Source organism: Podarcis liolepis, assembly GCF_965112155.1.
Source record: "Podarcis liolepis genome assembly, chromosome: 2".
Taxonomy (NCBI): Eukaryota; Metazoa; Chordata; class Lepidosauria; order Squamata; family Lacertidae; genus Podarcis; species Podarcis liolepis.
Window position 1 is genome coordinate 63,358,568 of NC_139555.1, and position 19,143 is coordinate 63,377,710.

Below are 19,143 nucleotides of genomic sequence, written 5' to 3' on the forward strand. Positions count from 1 at the left end.
CATTTGGGAGCACCTCAAAAAGTCTGGATGCCATTTTTTGTGTCTGGCTGACACTCAAGGATGACTGAAATGTATGTGCTTTGAAGCCTCAGAGTATATGTTAAGGATAGACAATATGTAAAGGAGTTTAACAATAAAGAGTAGAGTGTTTTGAAAGAAAACACACACACACCCAAAGAAACACACACACACAAGATGTAACTGAACGACTGCAAAAAATCATAAAACCCACTGACGAATACCCCTTCCTCTTGGTTCATGTGGGAACCAATGACACTGCAAGCAATAGCCTCCAGAAGATCAAAAGAGACTACGAGGCTCTCGGCAGGAAATTGAAGCAACTTAATGCACAAATTGTCATCTCGTCTGTCCTCCCAGTTGAACGACGTGGCCCAGGGAGAGAGGGGAAAATAGTGGAAGTGAACAGCTGGCTTCGCAAATGGTGTAAACAGGAACGGTTTGGATTCTTAGATCACGGACTGCAGTTTCTTGAAGATGGTCTTCTGGCAAGTGATGGGCTGCACCTCACAATGGTTGGGAGAAATGTTTTTGCCAAAAATCTCAGAAACCTCATCAGGAGGGCTTTAAACTGACTAATGTGGGGGAGGGAGACAGTGCTCCTGAAGGTAGGAGTCTATCAATTAATGAAGATGATCATCCAAATGTCATAGACCAAATGGAGCAAACAGCACGCGGACCTAGTGGAGGGAGGAAAAAATCCTTAAATAAGAGACGCGGGGGAATGATTAATGGACTTCAATGTCTGTACACTAATGCGCAAAGCATGGGAAATAAACAAGATGAGCTTGAGCTCTTGGTACAGCAAACTAAATATGACATAATAGGCATCACTGAAACCTGGTGGGATAAGTCCCACGATTGGAATGTAATAATGGGGGGATACAATCTATTTCAGAGAAACAGACCAGACAAGAAAGGAGGAGGAGTGGCGTTATATGTCAGGGATGTGTATACCTGTGAAGAGATCCAAGATTTAGAACCTCAAAGCCAAAGTGAGAGCATTTGGGTCAAAATTAAGGGAGAGAAGAATAACAGAGACCTCATTGTGGGAGTTTACTATAGATCCCCAAGCCAAACGGAGGACATAGATGCTGCCTTCCTGGAACAGATGGCCAAGCATGCAAAAGGAAGGGAGATAGTAGTAATGGGGGACTTCAATTACCCGGATATTTGTTGGACGTCAAACTCAGCCAAGAGCATAAGGTCAAACAGATTCCTCACTGGCCTTGCAGACAACTTCATTGTCCAGAAAGTGGGAGAAGCAACAAGAGGAACAGCCATTTTAGATCTGGTCCTAACCAATGTTGATGACCTGGTTAGTGGGGTAGATGTGGAAGGATCATTAGGCGCGAGTGATCATGCTCTCCTGAAGTTTACTATACAGCGGAAAGTAGCAGCCAAGCATACTAGGACTCAATTTCTTGACTTTAAGAAAGCCGACTTCATAAAACTTAGGGAAGTGCTGGGTGAGATCCCATGGACAGTAATACTAAAAGGAAAGGGAGTTCATGATGGCTGGGAGTTTGTTAAGAGGGAGATAGTAAAAGCACAACGTCAGGCAATACCAATGAGACGAAAACATGGAAGGTGCCTAAAGAAACCAGGGTGGCTATCTAAAGAACTTTTAACTGAATTAAGATTAAAAAAGGATGTGTACAAAAAATGGAAAAGGGGGGAAACCACCAAAGAGGAATTCAAACAAATAGCCAGCATGTGTAGACACAAAGTCAGAAAAGCTAAAGCACAGAATGAACTCAGGCTTGCTAGAGAGGTTAAAAGCAACAAAAAAGGCTTTTATGGGTATGTTCGTAGCAAAAGGAAGAACAAAGAAACAGTGGGGTCACTCAGAGGAGAAGATGGTGAAATGCAAACAGGGGACACAGAAAGGGCTGAACTCCTCAATGCCTTCTTTGCCTCAGTCTTCTCCGATAAAGAAAACAATGCCCGACCTGAAGAATTTGGAGCAAATGATTCAGCAAAGGAAACACAGCCCAGAATAACTAAGGAGATAGTACAAGAATATTTGGCTAGATTAGATGTATTCAAGTCTCCAGGGCCAGATGAACTGCATCCAAGAGTATTAAAAGAACTGGCAGATGTGATCTCAGAACCACTGGCAGTCATCTTTGAGAATTCCTGGAGAACAGGCGAAGTCCCGGCAGACTGGAGGAGGGCAAATGTTGTCCCTATTTTCAAAAAGGGGAAAAGAGAGGACCCAAATAATTACCGCCCAGTCAGTCTGACATCAATAGCAGGGAAGATTCTGGAACAGATCATTAAGCAAACAGTCTGTGAGCACCTAGAAAGGAATGCTGTGATCACCAATAGTCAGCATGGATTTCTGAAAAATAAGTCATGTCAGACTAACCTGATCTCGTTTTTTGACAGAATTACAAGCCTGGTAGATGAAGGGAACGCAGTGGATGTAGCCTACCTTGATTTCAGCAAGGCATTTGACAAGGTGCCCCATGATATTCTTGTAAAGAAGCTGGTAAAATGCGGTCTTGACTATGCTACCACTCAGTGGATTTGTAACTGGCTGACTGACCGAACCCAAAGGGTGCTCATCAATGGTTCCTCTTCATCCTGGAGAAGAGTGACTAGTGGGGTGCCACAGGGTTCTGTCTTGGGCCCGGTCTTATTCAACATCTTTATCAACGACTTGGATGATGGACTCAAGGGCATCCTGATCAAATTTGCAGATGACACCAAACTGGGAGGGGTGGCTAACACCCCAGAGGACAGGATCACACTTCAAAACGACCTTGACAGATTAGAGAACTGGGCCAAAACAAACAAGATGAATTTTAACAGGGAGAAATGTAAAGTATTGCACTTGGGCAAAAAAAATGAGAGGCACAAATACAAGATGGGTGACACCTGGCTTGAGAGCAGTACATGTGAAAAGGATCTAGGAGTCTTGGTTGACCACAAACTTGACATGAGCCAACAGTGTGACGCGGCAGCTAAAAAAGCCAATGCAATTCTGGGCTGCATCAATAGGAGTATAGCATCTAGATCAAGGGAAGTAATAGTGCCACTGTATTCTGCTCTGGTCAGACCTCACCTGGAGTACTGTGTCCAGTTCTGGGCACCACAATTCAAGAAGGACACTGACAAACTGGAACGTGTCCAGAGGAGGGCAACCAAAATGGTAAAAGGCCTGGAAACGATGCCTTATGAGGAACGGCTAAGGGAGCTGGGCATGTTTAGCCTGGAGAAGAGGAGGTTAAGGGGTGATATGATAGCCATGTTCAAATATATAAAAGGATGTCACATAGAGGAGGGAGAAAGGTTGTTTTCTGCTGCTCCAGAGAAGCGGACACGGAGCAATGGATCCAAACTACAAGAAAGAAGATTCCACCTAAACATTAGGAAGAACTTCCTGACAGTAAGAGCTGTTCGACAGTGGAATTTGCTGCCAAGGAGTGTGGTGGAGTCTCCTACTTTGGAGGTCTTTAAGCAGAGGCTTGACAACCATATGTCAGGAGTGCTCTGATGGTGTTTCCTGCTTGGCAGGGGGTTGGACTCGATGGCCCTTGTGGTCTCTTCCAACTCTATGTTTCTATGATTCTATGATTCTATGAAAACTAAAGTTTGGTACCAATGTTTTTAATGCAAACACCAAATTAAACATGTATTAACAATTTCTGCTAAGATGTGATATTAACAATGTGTCAACAATGTGTTATTTATGTGAATTGTATATTAGTTAATGCTTATCAAAATAATAAATAAAAAGTGTTGCTGCCCCCTCCATGGCGACTAGACATTCTGTTTTGGCGCCCACAACTCATGTCCCAAAAGACATTTGGCTCCTAGTTTTTCTATCCCAGTTTCTTGGCTTTAGAATTTTGTTTATCAGACATCCCTAATAGAATATGAAGTTCAGAAAAATGTCACAGCGAGAGAAACACAAAATTGCATTAAGCACTTTCCCAAAGTTTAGGTCCCGATGCAATGGATTCTAAACCAGACTGCGGAAATTGTGGCTCTCCAGATGTTCCTGAACTATAACCCACATCAGTCCCAGCAAGCATGGCGAATGGTCAGTGAAGATGGCAGTAGCAGTTCAGCAACATCTGGAGGGGCATAGGTAAACCTTCACCTTCAAACAGAAAACCACATGGGGAAAAGAAAAAGAGCCTGTCAGGTACCCAATCCTTTTTGTGTCAAACAGAATAGAAACAGCCAGCAAGACCACAAGTTCTGATCAACTTATCAAACACACCATAATGGTATTAAAATTAGCACCTCTCTTTGCACATTTATAAGCATCACATTTACCCCTCTCCAACTCTATGCAACTTGCAATACACAAATTCTGGTGGTAATTGTCAATATAGATCCTCCAAGTTTGCTGCAGGCAAAATAATCTTCAATTAACCATTTAAACACTACCACCCCCATATTAGACTTTCTGAAGTCACTAAATATTATATACATCACTTAGAATCACATGAGCTTCACATATATTCTACACATATATTCATTGAGAAACTGATGGCAAAGGCTCCAAGACAATAGCTATTACTGACAAGAGCCTAGAAGCAACAATAACACACTTCCCTCTTCTCTTGGGTTCACTAAGCACATGACTGCATGTAACAAAGCTGGGTTTTACCTTCATGAACGCTACAGCTTAGAAACTCAGGATATCTCCATCAGAATGCTACCTTGAAGTGAAGCCTTCCAATATGATTTCATCCGCAAGAGGAGAAACCATGAAGTCAGCTTTCCTTACAAGAAAGTACAGATACACAATTCAATAGTCAAAATTCCATTTGCTACATGACCAGAGTTAACTACTCATGTAACATTCTGATTACCTGAAAAGAATGCAGGAATACCAAACCATTCAAGTTTGGGAAGGCTAGGTAATTCACACAACCAACAGCATCACTGGAGGAGACTAACAACATTGACATATGTAATCTAATAATGCCACCATTGGGATTGTTTACTCATCACCAGAATTTCAACATAGTATTCCATTATTACTGTGGTAGCATTTGGTCATCTGTACAACATGTGCCAAGAACATAGATAGCTTGGGGGAATGTGTGTCCCTGAGATTGCTCATATTGCTAAAGATCTATAGGAAGAAACAACTGGTTCTATGTTCCAGAACTGAAGCAAACACATCCGCAAAAACAGCTTCTATTTTATAAACAGAATAATATTAGATTAATAAGCAAAATGTTAGCAGATATTTGTAAAGGCATTTTCTGAGTTGCTACTTTCTGCACACTGCAATTCTGTATCACCTTCATGATGGTACACAACTGATCTATGGGTTTGTTTGTTTTTAATGGTCTATCAAAAAACAGCTAAATATCCATTCACAATGCGCAGAATATGCAGTTATTTACAAAATGTGCTTTGTGCCCTGCTGGAAGACCACTTCAGCAAATTTCTCATTGGAAAAGTTTAAGTGGAATTACCTTTATTCCATTTTGATGTATTTCAGTAGCAATTAGAAAAGGAGAGTAGACACTATGGGGGCATCTAACTTTTTTAACATTTACAAATTCTGCTGGCCAAAATACCTCAGCATGCATCAGCTATTGGAATTAGGGCAAATAGCTGGTGAGAATAATTTCTATCCTTTATTTATCCTTTATTTTTTCATCAGTCAACTAGCCAGTACATAGTGGAAAAAATTAGAAGGGCCTGCCCTACTCTTTCTCAAGGGTAGAAAGATATTGTTTGGAAGCAGGCATACGTTAACAACACTCCTTTTCTTTTAATTCCTGTTTCATTTAAAGTTACTGACAATGAACCATGTGTCATTATTTGGGCTTGCAAGGTTGCAATCCAATTTCATGCATGTTTATCCAGACATAAGTCACACAGGAGCATTTACTCAAATAAGCATGCATAGACCTGCAGCTTTAGAGTCACTATCACGTACAAAGTGAAACCACTAAACCTTGGCTTCATTTTCCCCAACTGCAAAACATGGATAATACCTCCTTGCACTATTTTGAAAAAGAAAAGTAGCTGAAGAACACAAAAGTGATATAAAAAGCCAGAGTAGCGTGATAGCTATAGTGTTGGCTTCAATTCCCTGCTCACCCAAGAAGCTCACTAGGTAGCCACTATCTTTCAGTCTAGCCTACCTCATAGAAGTGCTGAGAAGACGAGATTGTACAACACTCTGCATATCAGCCAGAGCTCCTGGGGAGTAGGGTAGGACAGAAATAAACACATGAAGTTAAGGCTACAATCCTAATCACATTTACAGTGGTGCCCCGCAAGACGAATGCCTCGCAAGACGGAAAACTCGCTAGACGAAAAAGTTTTCCATTTTGGAGGTGCTTCGCAAAACGAATTTCCTATGGGCTTGCTTCACAAGACGACAATGCCTTGTGAGTTCCTGCGGGTTTTTTTTCCTTTCCCCCCCTTTTTCTAAGCCGCTAAGCCACTTATCAGCTGATCCGATCAGCAGATAAGCCGCTAAAAGCCGCTAATAGCGCTAATCCGCTAATCCGTCAATGGGCTTGCTTCGCAAGACGAAAAAACCGCTAGACGAAGAGAATCACAGAACGGATTCTTTTCGTCTTGCGAGGCACCACTGTATTTGTGAGTAAGCTCCACTGCAATCAGCGGAGGCTACGTGAACAGGATTGGGCCCTAGGTGTCATAACCTGGGACCTAAACATTTGAATCAGCACCTCCCCGTGCATTGAGATCTTCAAAGGAGGTCCTTCCTTGTGTCCCCATCAGGTGTTATTAGTTATGTGGCCATGGTGACCCCCCCCCCCTTGGAATGCCCCCCTTAGAGGTATGGTTGGCACCATACCTTTGAGAATTGAAAACATATCTGTTTGATCAGGGTCTTGGTGTTTCTAAGTCGTAATACAGCTAGTCAACTCTATGAAGAACATATTTGGTTTATACGAGTAGTGCAATAGTGTAAAGGTAAAGGGACCCCTGAACATTAGGCCCAGTCGCGGACGACTCTGGGGTTACGGCGCTCATCTCACTTTATTGGCCAAGGGAGCCGGCGTACAGCTTCCGGGTCATGTGGCCAGCATGACTAAGCCGCTTCTGGCGAACCAGAGCAGCGCACAGAAGCGCCGTTTACCTTCCCGCCGGAGCGGTACCTATTTATCTACTTGCAGTTTGACATGCTTTCAAACTGCTAGGTTGGCAGGAGCTGGGACCAAGTAATAGGAGCTCAGCCCATCGTGGGGATTCAAACCTCCGACCTTCTGATCGGCAAGCTGGGCCCTAGGCTCTGTGATTTAACCCACAGCACCACCCGCATCCCATGTGTACTGTAGTCCTAATCATGTTTTCTTCGTGTTCATAGATTTCAATTCTACAATGGAAGGGACCGTGAGGATAATCTAGTCCAACCCCCTACAATGCAGGAATATGAAGCTGTCCCATGTGGGGATTGAACCTGCAACCATGGTTATCAGCAGTAGCATGCGGTCAATGGACTAGGGGAACTAGGTTAGTCCCTTAAATGTCCCGAGTAAATTAAAATATTAAACCCTGTCGCCTCATTCCCAAAGCCCAGGAAGCTTTTGCCCAGCTTGGGGGGGGGGGGGATGTGATGGCCACATGCACACGTCACCCTGCCCCCTCCATCGCCCTCGCAAGCTGGCGCCTCTGGCCCTGATGAAAAATGTCACTGCATGCCACTGGTTATCAGCACTATGCTCTAACCACATGAGCTATCCAGTGGTATTTTTTAATCTTATAATAACAGGTCTTTGTTGCATAGCATTGTATTCCAGTGCTTATATTGATGTGCCTATGCCTTCATTAAGGACAGACTAAAAATGCGTTAATAACATATGCATATGTTCAGCCACGAGCAACACTCAGGAAATCAGTAAATAATTTTACTTATTTATGTGGAATCGCAGTCTGGAACAATTTTTAAACCCGAACGTGTTTTTCTCAGCACAACCCAAGGCATGATCACTCAGAGGTTAATCCAACTGAATTCAATGGTGCTTACCCCCCATATAGAAGATTGTAGCCTCATTAAAGCAAAAGATATGACCAGTGCTGGATTTGCATATAAGCTAAACAAGCTATAGCTTAGGGCCCCACACTCTTGGACCCCCACCCCAAGAAATTTGAAGGGGAAAAAACTGGATGTACATATCCTAAATAAGAGATAAAAAACAAACAAAATAAAACCTACATACAGGAACAGTGTTTTGTGTTGTGTAGGCTCCTATGATGTAAGTAATGGGCCCTGCCTGCTCCCTAAAATATCTCTGGTTTGCTCATTTCTATATATAGGGTGCCTACATTCTGCTACTTATAATTATTAGTAGTTTACATCATATATTTACACCTATTATTTCATATTAAAGCAAGTTTCTAGAGACTAGATTATGATTCTTCGAAAATTTTGTTTCTAAAGGAACTTTTGTTATTGCCCAATGCCAATGTGTTTGCATGATTGTTTGTTATGAATAAAAAATCATTTTAAGTTAGAGCTTAATAATTATTTCACCATTAATATATTTCTTCTTAATTGTATTTCACTATTAACATACTACTTAATTGTATTTCAGTTCAACAATTACTTCGATAAAATACATATTTTGTTGTGTGCAAATGGCTTTAGATACCTATTAGGTCCATAAATTACCATATATAGCATATATTCAACACAAAAAACAGCGACAATTTGTTGCTGACAAAAGGCAGCTGGACTTCTAAAGGGCCCCATTAGCTTCAGTAGTTATCCAGCACTATGGAGTGTGTGACAGGTTCCCTGTTGATAACTCCAAAGGAGATACACACAGCACACAGGTGCGTTTGTGAAACCTTGCACGAGCCACTTGTGCCTGCGTCCTGTTGTGAACGTTGCAAACAACTCCTCTCACGGAACACAGAACCCACCAGGCACTGGGAGAAACGGGGTCTCAACTTTTACAGAACTTCAACCCCGACACCTCCCCGTTCTTAAGGCGGGCTGACCTTATTTTTATTTGCTTTTCCAGGACCGGAGTTCTGGGGCACAAGGAACCGTGGAAGAGGAGGCGCACCATTTGGTCGCCCCCCTCCCAAGAAAACACCACAAGCCCGTTGCTAAGCATCCATCCCCTCCGACCTTAAGCGTAAAGCATCCCTTCTATCCCCACAGGGACAAGGAAGGGGGGGCATTACTTTCCCCGTAGGAAAGGAGAAATGAGGCTGGCTTGGGGTAATGGATGCCCTGATCGTACCTGCGGGAGATCCTGCGACGGGGACCCAATCAGCTCCCGGATCTAGTGGGCTCTGAGCCGCGGGCATCTCCCCTTTCCCCCCGCCCTCCCCACTCGCGCTCCGCTTCCTCTCTCTCTCTTTCTCCTGAGGAAGGAAGCGTGAGTCAGAAGGACCGCCCCTCTGGAATTTCCCCGGCGCGTGATTGATAAGCCGAGCGGCTAATCAGCGAGCTGCTTCCTCCCAACCGCCCCCGCGCGCAAGGACGGCGTCTCGAAAAACCTCAAGAGAGCGAAGGGAGCCGCCAGCCCAAGAAAGGAAGCGGCGGGGCGAGGGGAAAGCCCGCGCGGGCGAGCTTAGCTGGCATCGCCGACCAGGGCAACTGCTAGGCAGGTCGCTTTCTAGCCTGATCCCGTAGGCTGCTGACTTAGGAGTGGAACAGGCTTTCTCTTATATTTGACTTTCTTCTGGATTTTTTTAAATTTTTGATTTTTGGATGTTTTAATGCAGGTTGTAAACTGCTTTGTGATTTCCCCCCTCCTTAAAAATATAAAACGGTGCAGAAATAAATAATAATAATTAATGAGCAAGCTGTGCAATTGCCTGTCCTTCCCCCAGGTGGTGTGCGGGGGATTCGATGGAAGCTTTCTATATAAAATAGTCTGTTTCCTTTTTAAAAACAAAGCTTTCCTTGGCCCAGTGAAAGAAGTCTCCATGAGATTTTTCTTCGATTTTTTTTTAGAGGAATTGCAGAGCAAGAGGGCCACCACTCGTAGCCGAGTAAGCTGCCGAGTAAGCTGCTATAAACACAGTTTTAACAGTGAGTCCATAAGTTCTGGATCCTGACGTCCTTCCACAGTGGGGACATAGGTTTCCAGGCGGGAGTTGATCACGGTGAGGGTTTGCCAAGCGTGCCTTGCTCTTAGCACGTTTCTCCCTTGCGTCCTGAGTTTGAGCGTCTTCAAAGCCCATGACACCTTTGGTAAAGACTGTTCTCGCAGGCCAGTGTTTCCCAGTTGTCAGTGTTTATACTACACTAGTGGCTAAAAATGAAATCAAGCAAGCTTCCGGATTCCACATGATCCCTCTTCTAAAATGAGCATGAAATAAAATGGGGGTGCCCTCGGGGGTGGGGTGAGCCTTGCTGCAAGGCCTATAACAGGTGTAATAAACTGGTTCTCACAGGCTTGGCAGGGCTGCCTTTCCATGCTGTCAGCTAAACAGTGTCCCAGACACACTTCATCTTTGGAGCAACTTTGTCACTAGCCCCAGTCCAAAAGCAGCATTGCAACCAGATATAGCTGGGGGTGGGGGGTAGAAGATCTGCTGGCCATTGTCTCTTTTTTTTAAAAAAAAAAAAATCTGCCTATATGTGCCTGGCTGCAGAGAGAAGGGAGCTTCTGCACTTTTAAGAGTTGCATAGAAGAAGGAATTTTGGCAATGCTGCTTTATCATGTGCTGCAGGGATTGGGAAAGTGGTGTCCAAAGAACTTTCCTCATTTGCACAACCCGTTGGAGGTGCAGGAGCCCTGCCCTGCTGCTGCATGGCACCTGGTCACCTGAGGAGCACCTAGCTTCTAAATTATATGCATGGATGAGAGAGAAGTCATGAAAAATGGTGGTGAGAAATGGGGCGTGGTTCTCGTGTTGGGTTTTTGAAAAACAGTACAGTACTTGTATTAGAAAATCAACCTTAGAACTGTATAGCAAGCAGCTTTTTCTCATACATACACAACCTGGTCAATGGAAATAGCAGGAGGAAGAGGAGTCGGTCCTCTTGGCCAAGAACTGCTGTCAGTTCTTCTCTGCCATTTGGATCCTCTTTTCCTCTCAGAGCAGGAGATGTTGCTTATCATTAATAATGTTCAGTGATGGATTGATGCTGGTGTGGGTAGGTTCCCTGCACAATTCTTTTACCCTTCCCTTCTTGCCAGAGTGCAGGACATATCATAGCAATCTTAAAACGATATACAAATATCATAAAACAGTAACAGAAATTCCGACCAGTAACAAACTTTAAAATACAATTCAGAGGATAATAAATTATACTGAAAAGTGTAGGCAACTACTGCTGAATATATTTTATGTTAACATTTGTTGTTGTTGTTTAGTCGTTTAGTCGTGTCCGACTCTTCGTGACCCCATGGACCAGAACATGCCAGGCACTCCTGTCTTCTACTGCCTCCCGCAGTTTGGTCAGACTCATGTTTGTAGCTTTGAGAACACCGTTAACATTGCGAATGTAAAAAGACAACCAAATCTCAGTCAGGAAGGACAGTGCTATAGGTGAGGGACATTACCAAGAAGCTTGATGTAGGATTTTGAAAGACTACCTTCCACCAATGGCTGCATGAAGAGGGCAGATCTTAAAAGCTTGGGCTGGAAGCTATGCAGGTAGGTCAAGCTCCTGTTTGGGGAGCCTTCAACCATGAGACATGAATTAATGAGTTCCTCTTGCACTTCTCAGAGCCAAGAGTGTTTTTTAGACCCACCAGTAAATCTCTTCTCATCTCTTCCTTTTATTCCAACCCAGTGATTATCAAGGTTCTCTTTTTATTCCCCATGCTTGTGCCATAGGAAAAGTAGACAAAAAAACCCCTTCTCTTTAGCTGACCAGCTGGCCAGTTCGACATCACCAAGGCTGCTCAAATAAACATTGGTTTGTTCATAGAATCACAGAATCACAGAACTGTAGAGTTGGAAGGTACCCTGATGGTCACCTACAACATCCTACAATGCAGGAATCTCAACTAAAGCATCCATGAGAGACGGACACCTAACCTTTGCTTTAAAACCTCAAATGAAGGACATTTCACCACCTTCCAGATAGTCTGTTCTATAAACATGGACTCTCATATGATGTGTTTCCTATACTAGGTCAGAGGCACAGAACCAACAGTATACGTTCTTCTAGCTCACGAGCTGGGAGTGGGGAGCCAGCAGGGAGTAGAGAGAGATTTCAGCTTCTTGTGATCAAATTCTGAGCTATATACCACAAGGTATGTAACCCCCTCCCAAACTCCCACAATGTCCAAAATAAGGAGTTAAAATGTCCTCTTTGACTACTCACTCAGATAAGTAAGAGAGGGGGGTCCAAAAGATCCTTTCGGGGTGCTTTAATCGAATGTGAGGAAGAAGGCACGCCTAAGCTTACTTTTAGCTTAGGAGATGGGGAATTCCCCAGCGGAGGCCATAGACAGCTCTTCTTCGGTGGTTTTTGAAGAGGATCCAAAAGTAATTTAAAGGGCTCCCCTCTAGCCCAGAGGGGTATGCTGAAGTACGTCACCATTCAGTGAATAATTCACTGAGGAAAAATGTGATTCAGTTTTGGAAAGACTATTATTCCATGCCACATTCCTTAAAGGGCTACGTATTCTAACCACAAAGCTGTTTTATTGTTCCTGGGGAACGTCTGCATGATTGATAGGCCTCTGTAACCAGGTATTCCAAATCCTTTGGAATATAGAAATAACTACCATTTTCATTTTGTTAACATTACAATGTGACACGGGAGATCCATGACTGAGGGTGCATCCAGACTGCAAATATTTGAGGGGTGAGATTCAGCTACATACCAGCAAATCCAGGTTTCTCAGTTACAGCTGATAGGGAGGGTCTTACACACAAAAAAGCCCCACTTCCCCCAAAGACCAGACTTTGTGATAAGGAAAGTGATGGGGAAATCCCTGAGACAGTGTGGGATAATGCCATCAAGCCTCCCGGTGGAGAAAATAGGGGAAGGATTTATGTCATGGAAATGGCAGGAAGAGAAAGGATCAAACCCTTCCTCAGGGCCGTTGATCAAAAGCCTGTTGCTGCTTTAAAAAAGAAGTTCAGAGATCCAGTCGCAGATGAGTCCAAGCCACAATCATTTGAGAGCCTGAGGCTCCAGGGTTGCCACCTGACTTGTATTCTGCCGTCATTCCATGTGGCTGACAGATGGCAATTGGGAAAAATGGAAATCCATTGCACTTGGGCAAAAAAAAATGAGAGACACAAATACAAGATGGGTGACACCTGGCTTGAGAGCAGTACATGTGAAAAGGATCTAGGAGTCTTGGTTGACCACAAACTTGACATGAGCCAACAGTGTGACGCGGCAGCTAAAAAAGCCAATGCAATTCTGGGCTGCATCAATAGGAGTATAGCATCTAGATCAAGGGAAGTAATAGTGCCACTGTATTCTGCTCTGGTCAGACCTCACCTGGAGTACTGTGTCCAGTTCTGGGCACCACAATTCAAGAAGGACACTGACAAACTGGAACGTGTCCAGAGGAGGGCAACCAAAATGGTCAAAGGCCTGGAAATGATGCCTTATGAGGAACGGCTAAGGGAGCTGGGCATGTTTAGCCTGGAGAAGAGGAGGTTAAGGGGTGATATGATGGCTATGTTCAAATATATAAAAGGATGTCACATAGAGGAGGGAGAAAGGTTGTTTTCTGCTGCTCCAGAGAAGCGGACACGGAGCAATGGATCCAAACTACAAGAAAGAAGATTCCACCTAAACATTAGGAAGAACTTCCTGACAGTAAGAGCTGTTCGACAGTGGCATTTGCTGCCAAGGAGTGTGGTGGAGTCTCCTTCTTTGGAGGTCTTTAAGCAGAGGCTTGACAACCATATGTCAGGAGTGCTCTGATGGTGTTTCCTGCTTGGCAGGGGGTTGGACTCGATGGCCCTTGTGGTCTCTTCCAACTCTATGATTCTATGATTCTATGAAATCCATGAAATGAAGAGTCATAAAAAATGGGTGCTAGGAAGGGTGGAAAATCCCATTTGTCACCCACCCCTTTGCATCTCTAGTCTTAGAAGAGGCTTCCCATAATTAAATGATTTTTCTGCTGTTACAGTCTTTGGCCTTTGTCAAATCACAGCAAATATAGTCTTTGTTTTCTGTGAGAGAAGTAGGGACATTGGCTCGGCATTCAACCCACATAGCCAGGATCTACCTTTTGCAGCCAGTGTCTGAAGATTAAGCTTCAGAGGAGTGCTGGTAGAGTGTAGACAGCAACCCAGGTATGTTCAGATCCTGGGGAAGCTTGACCCTCCAGATGTGGTTGGACTGCAGCTCCCATCAGCTCCCCAGACAGCATGGCCAATAGTCAGGTCCAACAACTTCAAGAGGTTCCACCTCTTTGCTTTACAGCACAAAGTCTGCTGGTGGATAACACAGCAGTATTGCTTTATAGCTAGGGTGGCCATGTGTATCAACCTTTACAGATGACACTGCTCTCTTTGAAAGGGCTATCAGGAAGTCAGTCTTTGAAATCATTCTCTCTTTGAAGGGCTGTCCTACTGAAGTCTATTTTTAAAAAACATATAAGAAGGGAGTGCAGGAGCCTTGAGGATGCTCATCAATGGCTAGCACCTGGACAGCAAATTGAAAAGGCAGATAGGCCACTTTTCTATTTAAATTACGGAAATGATTTCTAAATGTGCAAGTGTACATATGAAGTAGCATGTACAGATTTGTATCTATTTTTGTCCTCATTTTGGGGTATGTGTGCCTTCTTTGACACTGCAAAGCAGGCCACACTATATATGCACAATCCAGAGTAAACTTATTTCCAGCAGTGAACATATTCTTGCAGAGGTATTTCTGTGTGCATGTCATTCTCCCCACATTTGCACGTATACCACGTTGCTACAGATGCTTCCAGCCTCTGAGAAATTATTAGCTGGACAGATTTACCCACAAATGCCTGTCTTCTTTTTCTTCTTTTCTTTTTTAAAAATTTGCTTATTTGGTTTTTCAGATTAAAATTTTACAGTCACATGTCCAACATACAACATTAAAACAAGATCCCAAGGAATCTCTTGGACTTTTCTTCTCCCCTTTGTGCATCCTGTTATTAATCATTTCCTCCCGCATCTTTCATAATAATCCAAATCTTTTATCTCTCCATTGTATCCAAAATTCACCATTAAACTACAAGTGGTATTCTAATCCTACTAACAATTTTAACTGTTTACAATGGTCTTTAAGATGTTATAAATTTCCCCCATTCCTTATTAAAATTTTGGTCTTCCTGATTTCTGATTCTTCCAGTCATTTTAGCCATTTCAGCACAATCCATCAACTTGATCTGTCATTCTTCTCTGGTAGGGACTTTATCTTCTTTCCATCTCTGGGCCAGTAACATCTGTGTAACTGTGGTCTTTTCTGCTCTCTTGGGATTTTGGCACCTAGAATTCCCAAAAGGAAAGTTTCAGGTTTTTTAGAAAATGTTATTTTAAACATTTATTTCAACTTCTTATATATCATTTCCCAAAATTCTTTTACTGCCTTACATTTCCACCACATATGATAAAAGGTGCCTCCTCCTGTCTGCTTTTTCAGCTTTCTCTCCTAGATTAAGAAAGGTCAGACAGGAACATAAATAGCACAAGGGAGACCTAAAGGTGGTTTTAGTGTCATATAGAATAATGTCCTTAGGCCCGACCTTACTTACATATGCCTTTACCAGGGCAATGGTCTATACAGGGCAATGTTTACAGGACACCACTCACAACACCCAGCCCTTTTACCAATCCATTGTGTGGTGTGTAAATATATTGTCAGGACAAACAGCATATGCAGAAGCCATGGTGTATCCCTGACTGGCAGGGGGGCAACCATGAAGGAAGTGGCACCCACTCTGCTTTAGCCCAGCAGTACCCCCCCCCCAATGCTGAGAACTACAATTCAGCCCCATCATGGTCAGGGATGATGTAGATTTACAACATATGGAGGGCCTACACTGGCTACCCACACCTTAATTTTTCTAGTTCTGACTATGCATTCAGACATGGGCATTATTGCATTAGCTTTCCTGGTCATAATGCTAGCACTTCTGTCCTGATTGCTAACATTCCTTCTACTCCGCATTATGGAATTGTGGCTTTTTGATGAATATGGTGCCTTGTCCTGCTAAACTTCATTTGCTACCAACGGCACAGCAGCAGATGCCATTGGACATGTCTCCTCCTCTCCAGGGCTTCTTACAAGGAACTGGAGACTGTGCCTGTGTGCACTCATTTCATTCCTCTCCTGCTCCTGGGAATTAGGGGGAGGGGACTTTGTTGCGACAGGAGGCGGAGACACCTGAAATATACTCAGAGTCGAGAGTGGATTTCATGCTCTTTATTCAGCTCATAGTGGTGAGGAGGAATGGAAGTTCCCCCACAGTATCTGCTTTATATACATTATTTACACAATGGGCTGCACGAGATTGGCTACTTCTGGAATTCTCCTGTGGGCCAATCAGGTTGTGGATTCACTTCCATCTGGAGCTGGATTGGGTGGTTCCTGCAGACCAATCATACTGCTGCATTGTTCTAGGACCAATCAGACTGCTGCATTTTGGATCCTATTGTTCTAGGACCAATCAGACTGCTGCATTTTGGATCCTATTCAACTCAGTACATAACACCCATGCCTCTTTACTAGCCTGGCTCATCTCTGCCTCTTGGTCTCCCCCCTCCCACTCTTCTGCTTCAGCTTCCCTGCCTCTGGTTCTGGACTTCTCTCTGTCATAGACTTTCCTTAACTCACTGAGCCCTGTTACCCCTTCAGCTTCTGACACCTCTTCCCAGTCTTCCCTCTTTCATTGTTGTTCCATCACCACTCCTTGGACTCTGAACTTTCTTTTGTGGTTCCCCAGCTGCTTCCACCCACCACTCCTCTGTGTCCATGACACAGTGGTATACAGCCCCCAATTTTATCACATGGCATGATCCTTGGAAACTGGGGCAATTACAGAGCAAAACTCCCGGCAAACAGTTATTTTTATTTTCTTTTCTGGAAGCAATTATGAGCACTAAACTTCCACTAGATTCCCAGAAGCGGCTTTTACGTTGCGGGAAAGATCACATAAAACACAAAATTATCGGATAAGGAAACAATGGGGAAATGGAATAAAGTGCAGTCTGAATGCAGCCTTGCAACTTCTCTATGGTGCCAGAGGCAGATGGGAAACACCAGTTGTTGGACACGCACACACACACACACACACACACACACACACCACAGCAGGCCAGATTGGGTGAATGCTCGGATGTAACCAGCACAGAGCTCTCAGTTGTCTGGTCTGTCAGAATTAACCGAGACCTGTTCCTGGTAGGTTAGAAGGAAGCACTGAGGCATGTGTCTAGCTCTGTCTCTGAAAGCAGTGGGGGAAAGCTACATTGTTTGACCTTTTCATTGGCTCCTATTTCTCAATGTCAGACAGTGTTGTGCCTAACAGCTCTGAGGTAAAAGGAGCAGGCAGGAAGAACAGGGCAATGTGTGCACTTCAGGTGAATGGATGTCAAGACGCCGCCACATTCCACTTACGTATCAAGGTGGCACATACTTCTGAAACAAAGTGGCACAATGCTTTCTGCGTGACCTAGGGCTGCTCACTGTCTCTTAGCCTAACCTGCATCACAGGATCGTTGTTGTAAGGATAAAATGGAGACAGGGAGAATCATATCTGCCCCCTTGGGTTTCTTGAAGAAAATGCAGGATATAATGATGAATTAAATAAAATATAAGATTAAAATATATGATTGTAAGAGGAAAATTTTACTCTCTTCAAAATGGTGCAGTTCATTACAAATATAGGTTTTCATCCTCAGTTGCCTCATGTGAAGGATGAAGGATGCAGATCCCTGATGTATTCCAAAGTACTTTATTTCAAACCTATGTCTTTGCTTACAATTGCCATTTTCTTCTGAGTTTTGTCCATTCCTACTTTACTCAAACTTTTATAACCACCACTTTCCCCCTCTCAGTGTTTCTCCCTTCTCAATCTCATGCCATGGCCACTGCTGTAGTATAACCTGCCTTCGCATTTGCTCCCCAATCCCGCCCTGACTTCATGCAACTCCAGGATTGTGATGTGGCACTAGAAATCCTCCAATGGGGCTTGCATGATGACATTCTTACATTTTTATTATATATAGGGAGAAATTCACAACTCAAAAGGTGGCACAAATTTGCCATAATGCTATCACCACCACCATGGAATGAAGCATTAACATCCTTCGTAATCAGTTTGATTTTGGAAAGAAAAGCTGTCTTCTGCGCAACAGGATGGATGTTAGGTAACTAAAAAGGGGCTGAACCCACAAAGTCAAGAAGAAAGCTGTTTGCACTGCCTGCCAGTTCACATCAGGAGTGGGTTTTGTTTACCCCTTCAGTTTGCTCTGTTTGGTTACTCTGGTCTGAAAGAAAGCAGTGAAACAAAATGATGACGCCTTCTGAGCCTAGGGAGGAAGTTTTGGTCAAGAGAAGGGGATTTCCACAACACAGAGATATGCAAATCATGTACTTGGGTTAACCTGAGTGCATTCTGAATAGGCCCAATACAACTGATTCTTGTGAACTTATAGAAGGTGGTCTAGTGGCCCAGGGGAATGAAAAGAGTACCACTGAGGTGGGAGAAAGCAGTATTAGAAGTCCAAGGAAGGACAAGAATGGGGAAATCAGAACCTAAAGCACTAAAGGCAACATCACTACCAGACCCACTTGAGAGGAACCATCTATGCAAAAGCTTATGGCTACCACAGATGAACCATTCCATTTGGGCATTTCTGCAGGAAACCTTACTCATGTTTTCTGGAGAAACATAGGCCTTGAGAAAATTCATCAGCTCCCAAATGCTCAATACTTGCAGAGTCAGGCATAGTGGCTTATGTTGCCATCATGACATCGTGGGGACATAGCTGGGTGGCAGAAATGGTCCCCATTTCAACCACAGACATTTCCGGGTAAAAGTGTTTCAGACAGCAGAACTGGACAAGGCATCTATCTGCCAAATATCTCATGGAATTATTGCCAACTGGAGCAGATAGCAATAGCCTGATTCAGTATAAGCCAGCTCTCTATTGCAATGTCTCCCTATAGTATCATGCTGCTTTTTGTTTTTTTAAATTGCACAGGTTTAGTTACTGATTAGGACACCCCATGCTCAACTTAAGGAA

The 19,143-nt window shown here is 43.6% G+C and overlaps 1 protein-coding gene across 20 annotated transcripts in view; it reads right to left on the minus strand.

Annotated features, from left to right (window-relative positions):
• TNIP1 (TNFAIP3 interacting protein 1) overlaps positions 1-12,499 on the minus strand; it is a 57,804-nt gene extending 45,305 nt beyond the window's left edge. For 5 of the 20 annotated variants that reach the window (XR_014522261.1, XR_014522262.1, XM_083488378.1 and 2 more), the window contains exon 1: positions 12,272-12,408. Coding sequence is in view for 2 of the 20 variants with exons in the window: in XM_083488375.1 (XP_083344501.1) it covers positions 9,225-9,291 (67 nt within the window). In the remaining 18 variants the exon portion in view is untranslated. Of the gene's footprint in view, positions 1-9,224; positions 9,472-12,271 lie in introns of those variants that run through there. The other 15 variants (XR_014522266.1, XR_014522267.1, XM_083488375.1 and 12 more) reach the window with 8 other exon arrangements.
• Positions 12,500-19,143: the final 6,644 nt, after the last annotated feature.